The sequence below is a fragment of the Nicotiana tabacum genome, chromosome 17 (genome assembly GCF_000715075.1).
Source record: "Nicotiana tabacum cultivar K326 chromosome 17, ASM71507v2, whole genome shotgun sequence".
NCBI classification, from domain to species: Eukaryota; Viridiplantae; Streptophyta; class Magnoliopsida; order Solanales; family Solanaceae; genus Nicotiana; species Nicotiana tabacum.
In genome coordinates this window covers 112,413,573-112,426,421 of record NC_134096.1, presented here as the reverse complement: position 1 = coordinate 112,426,421, position 12,849 = coordinate 112,413,573, and the positions used below count along the sequence as shown (strand labels likewise).

General features: G+C 36.0%; 1 protein-coding gene across 2 annotated transcripts; it reads left to right on the top strand.

The window, feature by feature from the left end:
* Nucleotides 1-1,429: 1,429 nt before the first annotated feature.
* On the top strand, nucleotides 1,430-12,641 carry LOC107766628 (wings apart-like protein 2). Of its 2 annotated transcripts, none has more exons than XR_012701413.1 (13): nucleotides 1,430-2,276; nucleotides 3,173-3,272; nucleotides 3,883-4,210; nucleotides 4,830-4,942; nucleotides 5,429-5,557; nucleotides 5,649-5,742; nucleotides 5,882-5,992; nucleotides 7,041-7,642; nucleotides 7,911-8,161; nucleotides 10,452-10,605; nucleotides 10,747-11,826; nucleotides 11,914-11,995; nucleotides 12,214-12,641. XR_012701413.1 is itself a non-coding variant. In XM_016585438.2 (13 exons), exons 1-13 carry the CDS (start codon nucleotides 1,648-1,650, stop codon nucleotides 12,295-12,297), a joined length of 2,775 nt encoding a protein of 924 aa, XP_016440924.2. In that variant the 5' UTR covers nucleotides 1,430-1,647; the 3' UTR covers nucleotides 12,298-12,641. The 2 variants fall into 2 exon arrangements, 1 of the variants encoding a protein (XP_016440924.2); XM_016585438.2 differs by having other exon boundaries at nucleotides 11,729-11,826.
* The last annotated feature ends 208 nt before the right edge of the window (nucleotides 12,642-12,849 follow it).

The following is a 12,849-nucleotide window of genomic DNA, read 5'->3' as shown; positions in this document are numbered from 1 at the left end:
AACTTCTCAACTATAGAGTAATCTTTCTTACGGTTATTGACGGATATTGCGTTTTGACTATTGTTTTGGGTTTGCTTTTCTGTTAGTTGTCTAAATTCGTTGAACGAGTTTCTATTTGAACTGCAAGGTTAATTGTGGTAACTTTATCGAAAGAGAAATGTTGCTGCAATTCGCATTGTGTTATCTTGTTTGGGTTTGATTTCTCGACTCTCATAGGTAGTCGAAAGAGCATGTAGAGTTATCAATTGACCCAATTTAGAAGAATAGTCGAGAGACGTTCTTCGTAAGATCATTCATTCAACGTATTATTGCATATTTTCACAACATATATAATTATTTATGTAGTGAACTCTAATTCATTCGGAAGAAGAATTTGAATCCTTAAGATAGCCTAATCATTTGTTGAAATCGAAAGAGTCAATAAAAGTTAAGAATGGACATATCACATAGTTGCACATAATAATAGTTGATCACATATCTTGTCAAAACCATTATTTTTCGCTTTGATATTCAATCGTTGCTTCTGAGTCACTCAATTTCTATTATTATTCACAATCGATAATCTTAGTTTTTATTCTTAGTTCGGTAATAACTCAAAATCAACGGTTTATTTTTCTGAATAGTGTTAAGCTGAAGATTTATTCGAACATTATTTAAACTAATCACTGTGAAGACGATTTAATACTATACTATATTTAACTAGCGAGCCTAAGTTTTATACACCGGGTTTGAGCTCGTCAAATACCACCTACCAATCCATCCAAAATCCCATTAAAATGGGCGCTTTAGATAATGCAAAATACTAATATACGATTAGAAGAAGAATTTAGTCACTTACATCTCATTCCTTACAACAATAATACAATGAAAATACTATTGCCTAGTCGGTTAAATTGAGCATGACATGAGCTAGGTTGTAACTGAAAATTATTATTTCATTTGAAATATTATTCAAATAAACCTTTTTAACTTCAAGTTGTAATAATTTTATCCCTAATAAGTTAATTTGTGATTGTGACATAGTTCATGATCATGACAAAGAATGATGGACTTTAGGTGAAAAAGAACTTACTAAGCTTGTTCGGCCTTTTTCAAAATTCAGATATATTGGGCTTCGTTCAGCTACTTCTGTGGGCTTTCAAATTTTCTCAATGAGTTAACGGAAATTAACGGCAAGTTGAAGTAATACGAATAAATTCAACGGTCCCCACGGGACACGTCTTCCAAGTTTCTTCAAATTACCTAACTACCCTCTATCACAAAATATTCGAACCAACGTTCATAAAATCTAACGTTCAGAATTCAAAACCAACGGCTCAGATCCTTCGTTTCTTTGTAAACCCTGCTCCCACAACTTGGTCCTTTTCGTAAATAAACCTACTTCAAAATTAACGCATCTATTTTAATCAACAAATAAATTGTCTAAAAATATCCAATTTCTCTCTCACACGCATCGAGGTCCTGATCTTCGTTTTTTCAAATCATACCAAACCCAAAACGAAGCTCACAAGAAAACTTTCTATAAACCCTAATACTCCTTCCAAATTACCCCAAATTTTCGATTTTAATTACAAAAATACCTCAATTCTTTTGCTCTTCAGTTGATCCAGTTATAGGCATTTTTGAATTGATTTCTCTGTTCGGAAAATGATCGTTAGAAAGTACGGCCGGCGGAGTAGAAGCATGTCCCGGAACTACTCTGATTCAGGCTTAAACGGTGATGTTTCAGAAGAAGGTTCTCAAGATATTTACAGTTTTGGGTTTCCATCTCAAGACTCGGTTCACTTGAATAATTCAGATCCATACGCATATGATGCCGCCGGCTCATCTCAGGAATTGACGATTTTGCCCTCAAGAAAGGAAGATAGGGATGGGGATTTTTGGAATCCCAAGAAGGTAAAAAAGGTGTTTGATTGGGAGCCTTATAGTTTGAATTCATCTCAAGAATCCGACGAATTGGGGCAGAATGGTAGTTTGGGGAAATTTGATGGGGGTTTACTAGAACCGAAGAAGTTGAAGGGTAAGGAAAATGGGATTTTACAGAAGAAGAAGAAGAAGGTGAAATCTAAGGAGCTGGGATTGCCATCGCTGGGCCCCACAGCGACATTAATGGAGACACAAGAGTGTGGTGAGATGATGGAACATATGGATGAGGTGAATTTCGCTTTGGATGGTTTAAGGAAAGGGCAGCCTGTGAGGATCAGAAGGGCCAGTTTATTGTCATTGCTTTCTATATGTGGAACAGCTCAGCAGCGTCGCCTGTTACGCGCTCACGGGTATAAGAAATTTGGCTTTTAAACACAGTTTAGAATTTAGATTAGTATGAATCTTGATTGATTTCTTTGATAGACATAAATCTTGTCTTTCTTGAATAACTCAGTTATCACAGTGTTTGTTAATGGTAATTTGTGTATACAATTATAGGAGATAAATATATAAACATTCCCAGATAGAGAGAATTTTGATAGCTGACGTACAAAAAAATTGTACAAATTATCTTCAAGTTTTGTACAAATTGTTTGAGTTTGGAAAAAAATAGGGATGGTACTAAAGCAGGGGATGCTTGGTAGAGGAATATTTCAGTTTTTCCAGATGTATTGAGCAAGGCTCAATTATCTTCCAGTTTAATGTTTTGACCTCTGCTATCACATCATTCCTAACTCCAAAACTAATAATGAGCTTGGGTTCACTGATGAAGCTTTTCCATTTATAATTGGCTGAATGGTCCTAGTGTGATAGTGTTACATATGAATTTTTTTCTCAGTAATTGCTAGGGCTACATGTTGATGGATCCTTCAAGGAGGCTTCTTTATCTTATTCTTTGGAAATATGGTTCACCTTTAGAATGCGTTTTCCATTTGATTCGATATTCTAGTATGTAAATTTTCAAGATTGGAAGTACGTGAAGTATAATAGATGAGATAAATAATACCTTAGATCCTAATGGTAGTCATTGGTAACTCATGTGGGGATGACTTCTATTTTGAAATAATTAGACATTCCTCAGGTCTAGATTTCTGATAATCACAATTACTATGACTCTTATTGAAGATGTATATGATCTATCAGCTTAGATCCTAAACATGTAGCATTTTCCTTGAATTTAGTGGTCTGATTATTGATATTTATCCCTTTTTGCCCATTGGTATAACTGCCAAGTTTTTGATGTCAGGATGGCAAAAACAATTATTGATGCTGTTTTGGGACTCAGCTTTGATGACTCCCCTAGCAACCTTGCCGCAGCAGCTCTATTCTACATTTTGACCAGTGATGTAAGTTTCTTCGTCTCTAGCGGTATAGCCCTTTTATTTGGACAGAAGAACTAGGTTCTTGCATATTCTTCATGATTTGTCAAATAGGAAAAGGTTTTTTCTCCACTCTAGTTGGAACAGGGTGAGACAACCCAATTAAGGAAGGGCACAGGCATGTACTGACTCATTAAACTTGAAAAATTGGACAATTATGTATTGGTACTTTTGAAGTCCTTATTCTGTCTGTTAGCTGCCTAGTTGATGAGTAACTTTGGCATAATGTATGATTGGAAATAATCTCTTCTCAATTGATTTCAAGGCATCAGTATTTCTTTCCTTTCTCTCTTTTGGTGGATAACAATTTACAAATAAGCATACTGTGGATGCCCCTTCATCAATATATTATGTTCTGACTGTTTTAAAGTTTCTCCCTAAAAGTTAACATTCCTTATAAGTTGTATCTGTATGCTAAAATTACTCTTTGGTAAATTATTCAGTTACAGATATTGTTTATATTTGCAATTTTTTATTAATAGTTTAATACATGCTCATTTTATTGTATTATCATCCATATAAGTTATCTGAGAACTTCTCCCTTCCTTCTGTTTTTGATCTTCCAAATTTTTTCCAGGGAGGAGACGACCGTCTTCTTGATTCACCCAGCTGCATTCGCTTTCTTATAAAATTGTTAAAACCGGTTGGCGCTCCTGCTCCGATAGCAAAGGCTCCAACTATTGGGAGCAAGCTTTTAGCAATGCGCTTAGATGCTGATGTTTCTCAAGATTGTGTAAAAGGGCTAGATTCTACTTCCTCTTCAATAATCTGCAAGGTGCAGGAAGTTCTTGTTTCTTGCAAGGAAATAAAGCCAAATGATGGACATGACAGACCAGAGTTAAACCCAAAATGGATTAGTCTACTGACAATGGCAAAAGCTTGCTTGTCTACTATCTCCATTGAAGGTTTGGTTGGCACTTAATTGGTCCTTTAAGGGATATTATTACTTTGTTCGATCTGTCTTTTCTTCTTTCTGCGCAGTAAATGTCAAGGCTATTTAATATATATTTGTCCTTTAGGATGGGTGGGTTGGTTGCTATTTTGCTATAAGCATCGAAAGTTAATCTGGGTATCTTGTGTTTCCTTAACTTTGTGAGATTGCATTTTGGTTGCTACCTGTGTCTCCTACTAAGAGGTAAAAAAACAGAAAGTAGAAGAGCTAAGTAGTTCTGTGCTTTGCTTTTATATATGTTTACGGCTTATAATATGCTTTCCTAGTAACTTTTTTTAATCTGCATTTGTCTTAATTAGTTGATGTTGCTTTTAGATGTTTGTGTTTTCAAAACTTGAGATCTGACTCTTTTTCTATATCTGGAAATTCTATCATATGACGTTCTAGAATTTTTTAGTGATCAGACCCATGTTTTTTGCCAGTCTTACCTTTAGTGTGGCTTACAATTGCATCATTTTGAAGAATCATATGGATACTCGGGCTAACTTGACAGTGATTGATCTGTATTTCATCCATTTTCCGCATCGTATAACATAATTTTCATTTTCCTATTTCTGTCAAAATTCACTCAGATACTTCTGGCACTGTGCGGAGAAGTGGGGGCAACTTCAAAGAAAAGCTGAGAGAGCTTGGAGGACTTGATGCGGTCTTTGAGGTGGCAAGGAGTTGTCATTCTGTTTTGGAGGTGTGAGCCTGTGTGTTATTTTCTGTGTTGTTACCAGAGACGTGTCTCATAAATTTGTGACATATGAGAGCCAACAACGTGCTCTGTATTCCTCTTGTAGTTAAGCTCTGAGTTAGCGCTGACATGACCATGTTGGATTGGAAGAACATGATGACTTCTATTCCCCTATCACCCCCTTCCTACCCTTTGCTTTTATCCAGTTATAGCATGAACATATGCACATGTGATAGAAAATTTATATGGATTTTGGTATTTATCTAGATCTTTGGTGTATGTGTGCAATCTGTGTAGGACTTTGATGTTATTTGAGTTATTCTTCTTTACTCATTGTTGTTATCAATAAGTGGATGTATAGAAAGATGTTTTGATGCTTGCTGTTAGATTTAGGTGACAATGGACAGTGAGTTTTATGCTTAACAGGATTGTTTTCTTTTTTTGATATGTCAACTATGTGAAGCAGCTGCCATGACAATACTTTCTCTGCAGGGATGGTCAGAGCTAAGCTTGCAGTCCTTGTCAGATTCTAAAGATTATGCTGCCCTAGAAAGTCTGGTGCTACTTTTAAAATGTTTGAAAATCATGGAAAACGCGACCTTTCTTAGTATGGACAATCAGGTAATTTCAATTCCAACTTTACTTTTTAGTAGACTTCCTTTCAGAATCCTTGAAGTCTTGGATGTTCAGTTCTGTATCGGTTCTGTTTCAGAATCACTTGCTTCAAATGAAAGGAAAATTAGATGGTCTGAACTCCCCAAGGTCTTTCACAAAGCTAATCTTAAGCGTGATCAAGATTCTCTCAGGTACTATTGCCTCTTATATTTTCATATAAAAAAATTATTGCCTCTTATGTTTTTCGTTTTCCTTTAGTCCATTTGCTATTTTTTCTTTTGTCCCTTGGCTTTATGATGCTTCCTGACTGTTAACTTGTTTTGAAATTAGGTGCTTTCCTGCATAGAACTTCTTTGGACAGTTCTAACTATGGAAAAGTCTGTAACCTTTCAGCTGGAACTGCTCATGCTTCAGAATTACGTTCACTATCAGACAAGAAAGGTAAGCTGTTATTCTTTTCTTTCTGGCAAAAGGGCATTGGAGTGTGCCTAGACTGCACATTGATGGTATCATCTTCTTCCTCTGTTTAAAGACGGGGTAAGAAGTTGAAACTACTTGACAATAACAAGGCAGTTTCTTTTTCTTTTTCTTTTTTTATCCGTAAAAGAATTGGAGGAGGTAAGATTCTTTGGGGGGGTTATGGTTTAATGGAATTCCACTTTTCCCTGGATAAAATTCCACTTTTCCCTGGATAAACTTGTTTTAATATTGATATAGCATTGCATGTGGATCACTTGTGCTGATTGTAGCACACATGGTCAAGAAGAAGGTCATAGGTGCTGCTCTCAGAAGCCCAAAGTTCTAGTAACACAGAAATATCATCTCCTCTTTCTCTGGATTCTCACCCATGTATGTGGTGTGTTAAATTATAATGCAAGAGATTACTAAAATAGGAGTTTGTTAGGGTTTGTGGTTTGATGGCTCACTTTGTGGTGCTTGTTTTGTTATTCTTAATTGGATTTTTGATAGTTTAAAGATGCGCCTTTATTCGAGATGTCTCCACAGTGAAAGGCAATTGAAGTTTATCTGGAGGATACCGGAAAAAGATATTGAAGTAGGGCAGCTTTGGTATTTCTTGTTTGTCCCCAATATTTCTTAATGCCAAACATGAAATATGACCTCCCATACTGTTCACAGAAAGCGCTGAAATGCTAACAGTAAGCATATCAATTCAACACAGCTTTTTAACTTTTGAATTTGTCAACTTTCAAATAGCAATTTAGTGCTAGAGTTTGGCATTTTTGGCGAGGAATAGCTTGATTAAATAGTGAGTGGCCCTGTGCTGCATGGCCAGGAAAGTTTTCTCTTCAGAATGAAGGGGTCCCATAAAAGTCTTTCGTTGGGTAAAATATAAGCAAAGTCCAATTTGAAGTCTAGACTTGTTGGAAGAGCTATCAATCAAACAGACAATTCCTCTCTGATTTCTTTGTTAGTCAATGAAACTATAATTAGCTTCAGATGTTGAATAATTTCGCTTTTGAACTTGTAGATGGAAATTGTCAGATTTTGTGCATTGATTCTTCTACGACGTGCTATACAAGTGAAGGTTCCTGTTCTCAGAAGAACTTAAGTAGTGAAATTCACACCGATCAAATTGGTTCATCCACGTCCAATTTAGAGTCTGCTAGTACTTCCACCAGTGATTCTTGGCAGCTTAAATTGAGGATTGAATCTTCCAAGACTGGGTCATGTAGTGGAACCTCTGGGGACTTCAGTTTTGGGGTCAAGAAGAATTCATCAAGAGTGAGTTTTTCGATTGGTGATAGTCAAAGAAGTAATGGAGAGAAGAGACTTGAGCTTATGGAAGAGAGTCAAGATCCTTTTGCATTTGATGATGAGTTTGAACCTTCACGATGGGATTTACTGTCTAAGCCAAAGGCGCCTCAAGCTCGAAGTAGGCAGACATCGTTTCTTGGACGCGATGATGAATACCAATCTCTCACTGTGCTAAGCCAGCCAGAGTCAAGTAGCCAGGAGAACAAACAAGAGTCAAGTAGCAAGGAGAACAATCAATCTGATCAGGCCTCTTGTTCTTCTACAGATGAGGAAATGTCGACCCTTCTGGCAGATTGCCTTCTCACATCTGTAAAAGTAATTTGCTTCACTTCAATGTTAGAAATTTATGTATGCTATTTTGAAGCAAGGAAGGTCTTTCCTTTTTCCTCCATTCAGTATGGTTCTTTCATATGTTAATTATGAAGACACGTTACTTTATGTTGGAATGATTTATCACTCTACAGGTCAAATGTTTGTTGGAGAACCTTGGAGTCTTTAATTGTTCTTCATTTTGTTTTCAGGATTGCTTTAATATACTCAAACTTGCACAATTTCTTGACATATGCGAGTCTTTTAATGACAGGTTCTGATGAACTTGACAAATGACAACCCTATGGGCTGTCAGCAAATTGCTGCCAGTGGTGGGCTGGAAGCTTTGTCTGCTTTGATTGCCAGCCATTTCCCGTCCTTCAGCTTGCATATGGATTCTAATGGGTCACCAAAATCAGGTGTGCTATCTGATAGTGAAGGTCATCTCAATGATCAAGAGCTAGATTTTCTGGTTGCTATTTTGGGTTTGCTTGTCAATTTGGTGGAGAAGAATGGCTGCAACAGGTAAATATTTTCTTTTGATTTGTGCTTTAAGTTGTTAACCCTGTATTTTTGATGAAATAAGTTGCTTCATTGCAAGCATCAAGAAGATGCAAAGTTACAAGAAGGATCAATGTTAGCTCCATTACAATATAACAAAAACCCGCCCAGGGAGCTAGCCCTGTAGGCTTTACATAATCAGCTTTTGCGGCTATTTGTTTACTCATCACTGTATTTTGGGTGGCTCTCCATGCATTTATTGAACATTGAGAAATTGGCTGCCATCTTTGCAGTTGTTTGTAGTTTGTTCTTGAATATTGATGCTTGCATATCTTTACTTATTTGGTACATCCCTGATAGAATTCTTCTCGTGATGTGGATCATTAAATTCTGGGCGACTGTTTTTTTCTTGTTATGTGGATTATCAAAATTTTAGGTGTAATATTTCACAAATTCCTTAAAATTAGAAAGCGCACGATTCTATTAGTCAGAAAAGCTGCTAACAGGGTGTTCCTCTTTCCTAGTATGCAGAAAATCTCGTTGATCTCAATTTCCCGGCTGAATGTATATAACAATAGTTTTAGAAGGTCTGAATATACTGTCCTTCTGAAGGAAAAATGGTTTCCATCTCTTAGAAAATTACTAGGAATATTCCACGTAACAGGTAATCTGTGCGTCCCAGTTTTAACTGTTTCCTATTGAGTGGAGATCTTGTGGTAAATCTTGCTGCATATAAATATTACTGGACCCTATACTAGAGTCTAAATCAGGTCTTTGGGTTTTAAACTTCTTTTCATATAAAAGTGGTTCCTACTCCCACTTTATATTGTTGATGCCATTATAAAAAATATTTAATGGCACTCGTGTGACAGTGTAATAGGAACATGGATTTGTATGGTTAATTTAAAGTATGTCCACTTTTTATCAGTGTGTAGAGGCTGTGTAGAAACAATTATTATGGGATCAACACTCTAAAACAAACAATTTTCCTTTTTTTTTGTGTGTGGAAAAGCTGCTGTTTTCTTTTCGGGGAAACAATGTTTTTCTCCATATAAAGTTTTTCCAACACAAAAACGAAATACTAGATGTATACAAACATTGTTTTTCAAAAAAAAAAAAGAACCTAATGAAAATTAACCGTTTTCTAATCCAAGCGGTACTTAGTGGTAGGTGTCTGGGGTTGTTGAGCCTACTACATAGTGGGTAGACATTTTCTCTTGGTAAGTGGGATTAATGAAAGAATATCGCCTTAATATCCTTCTCTTCTTAACGTTGAGTAGCTCAGTATTAAGTAATTGAAAGAATATCTCAATGCTTAACTTTACAACTGTGTACCTGGTGTAACTTTATTCCCTATCTCACGCCTTTCGGCATAACTTAACTTTACCTTTGATCTAACTTAGTTTCTTTAGTTCATGCCTTTCAGTTTTCGTATATAATATACGTTTGTTGAGATTATAGCAGTGGACGTTTATCTGGTATAATTGTTAAATACAGGCTTGCACATTTTGGCTTAGAAATTAAGTACATGATTCCACATGAATTTTGAGATGCAATATTGTAAAAATATGGATAACAATCTTTGAGCATAGTGTGCAATTTAATTGATTAAGTGGTTATGCAAACATAGATGCACCTATGAAGAATTGCACCTTATATATTTAAGACAGCTGACATCTTTTAAATTTCCTTTTGGTTATAAGCTTGTGTAATAATGGCTTAAATATTATGGAACCTATTTTGTTCTATTAAGGACACTGAAATCTAGAAACAGGTGATATTTCCTCAGCATGACTAGTATCTCATCTGTTAGCTATCCCAGCAGATCATGCAACATAATCTGCTGACTGAGACATGTGTCTTTGCTGAACTCTCATCTCCGTGATAATTCCTCGTTAATTTTTGAAATTCCTTATACAAAGAAAAAATTAAAAAGAAAGGAAGAACGCCATGTATTCATTGATTCGATCATTTAACATTCTGCCATTAATGGTAGTTTGCTCATATCGCAACATAATCTGCTGATTGAGGCATGTGTCTTTGCTGAACTCTCATCTCCGTGATAATTCCTCGTTAATTTTTGAAATTCCTTATACAAAGAAAAATTTAAAAAGAATGGAAGAATGCCCTGTATTCATTAATTCGATCATTTAACATTCTGCCATTTAATGGTAGTTTGCTCATATCGCTTTACCAGATCTCTTAGAATGACATACTGGTATGTTGTCATGCAAGTCTCAGATTTCAGTTGTTGATGATAGAGCACCTGATAAAACATTTGCACTTCTTAAACCAAGCCTTTTGCTAATGGCAGGTCGAGACTTGCAGCTGCTAGTGTTTCATTGCCTGTATCAGAAGGTTTGTTTGAGGGGGAGAGCCAGACAGATGTTATCCCTCTGCTATGTGCAATCTTTCTGGCAAATCAAGGGGCTGGAGAGGCTGCTGAGGAAGGAAAAAGTTTGCAATGGGTAGGGAGATTGCTTTATCCAAATTTATTCTTTTCTGGCAATACCTGGAGTGCTTGTTACTGAGAAAGGAGTATTGCATAGCTATTTTTTATGTTGTTTGGTTCTGATTCTGGAATTATGGGGTTATTTCATTTTGTGCAGTTGTTTATTCTCCATGTGATTCACAGAGAAGTCAGTCGCCTAGCAGTGAAACTAGAGTGCAGACTCAAAAGATGATTCCATGAGCATGCTTTTATCAAATTCTAACCAATCACGCCTGTTTGCTGAAACATAACTTTTTGTTTATCCTTTAAAAGTACGGATAGAGTATTACATGTGCACATGTTATCATGGGAAAAAAATAATGGAGAGCTTGGTCTCCGAGTTGCTCTAGTGTGCTTAAGCTTTGCACATATTTCCATTTCGATAATGAAATAGGATGTTTACAATGTATTCTTTCTAATTTTAAGAACTCATTTTCTCTCTTACTAAGTAGCTCAACTACTCCTTTATAATTCAAGCTAGGTATAATTTGGTCAACACAAATGAAATCATTATTATTTTTGCATTGTTATTTCAAGGTCTAAAATGCGCATCTGACCTGGCGGTAAATAAATAGGATGCTGTTAAAAAGTTTAGTTCTATGTCTGGAGTGTTAAGTTACTTATCCACACTATATATTCTTTCTAAAAACCTACCCTTCAGGTTGTATGTATGTTCTAATTCTATATTCTGCGAATTGAATAAGGATACTGAATGTTCATTAATTTTGCGTTTTCCAACTTATCACAAAAATAATTTCTCCATTTTCTAAATCTGCTTAGTGATGCCAGCTTTGATTGTCAAATTCAACTTGCTGATCATATTGCAAGATTTTTGGCTTCGTGAGCTCTAATGGGACTAAGAGTTTGGCTACTTGTGGGGATATGAAATCCACTTGGGGTGGGGTAGGGGCAAGAGAGAACTAAAAGATTGGGGAGGGGGGGCGAGAGAAAGGTACTAAAAGATAGTGGAGGTTATTGAGTCTTTCAGTTGATTGAGCATGAAAGCAAGGTTAAACTAGCCTTATCATATACTAACCAGTGCTAGATTTTTTTTTGCTCGACTATGTTGCTACGAAATTGAATGCGGTTGTCTTGTACAGGATGATGAAGATGCTGTATTACAGGGAGAGAAAGAAGCTGAAAAAATGATTATAGAAGCTTATTCAGCTCTCCTTCTTGCCTTTCTTTCAACTGACAGGTTAGTTAAGTCTTTTGGAATTAGTTTTTAATCTGTTATCTCTTATTTAAATGCTCTCTTATGTTTAAATATCTTTATTTGGATCAGCAAGAGCATACGACAGGCAATTGCTGGTTATTTACCAGATCATAATTTGTCCATTCTTGTGCCTGTGCTGGAGAGATTTGTGGTATGTGATCTTGTCCAGTTCTTTGAGTTGATAAAGAATGGTAGTAAAAATTGTAAAATTCTTCCCAACTTTTAAACAGGGATACTCAATTTCAAATAACTAACCACTTCTAACATAGTTATCTAACTTATTGCCACAAGAAAGTGGAACATTGTTTCCTACCGATTTTGTATGTATGTGTTAATAGAGTTCTTATCTTAGTTGTATTGTTTATCCAGGAATTTCACATGACGCTGAACATGATTTCACCGGAGACTCACTCAACAGTGCTTGAAGTTATAGAATCTTGTAGGGTTCGGTGAGAGCAAAGGAACTTCGTTTTCTTTTCCTTCTGCACATTGTCCTCAATATGAGAAAGAAGATGGTACCAATGAGACTTTGTACATCCTACCTACCCTTCTCTGCAGCATTCATTATTACATGACGGGCATCTGTTGGTGCATTGCAAATCCTATCTTTGGTTTTGTGAGTCATGGGGGCTTTTGTTTGACTATGATTTTTCTAAAGTTTAGGGGACATTTTTTTTTTCTATTTTCCAGCCGATTGTCACCACTTGTGAGGGCTGAGATGCTTGTACATGAAGAACAATTATGAATGTGAAACACAGAATGTAATTTGTAGTAATTTTCTAGTGATGGTTTCTCTATCTGGTGATTTGTTATTTCACTGTATCTTTTCCTGTTGTATTAGTTAAGTGTGGAGACTTCCATATATTTCTTGATGAGAATCGTTATTACGGGTAAGCTTATAGTAAGCAGCATTTCACAAAAAATCATCTCGAAGTTGTAATTTTATCTTGTAAAATATGATTCTTCTGATAAAAATTTGGCTTGTGGTTTGTCTATTTGAACGTT

What these genes read in the sequence shown, in the direction of transcription:
- LOC107766628 (XM_016585438.2), top strand. Translation starts at nt 1,648, where the DNA reads ATGATCGTTAGAAAGTACGGCCGGCGGAGTAGAAGCATGTCCCGGAAC. An exon ending in GAGAAGAATGGCTGCAACAG is followed by an intron (nt 8,162 to 10,451) that starts GTAAATATTTTC and finishes TGCTAATGGCAG; the next exon opens with GTCGAGACTTGCAGCTGCTA. An exon ending in AAGGAAAAAGTTTGCAATGG is followed by an intron (nt 10,606 to 11,728) that starts GTAGGGAGATTG and finishes TGTCTTGTACAG; the next exon opens with GATGATGAAGATGCTGTATT.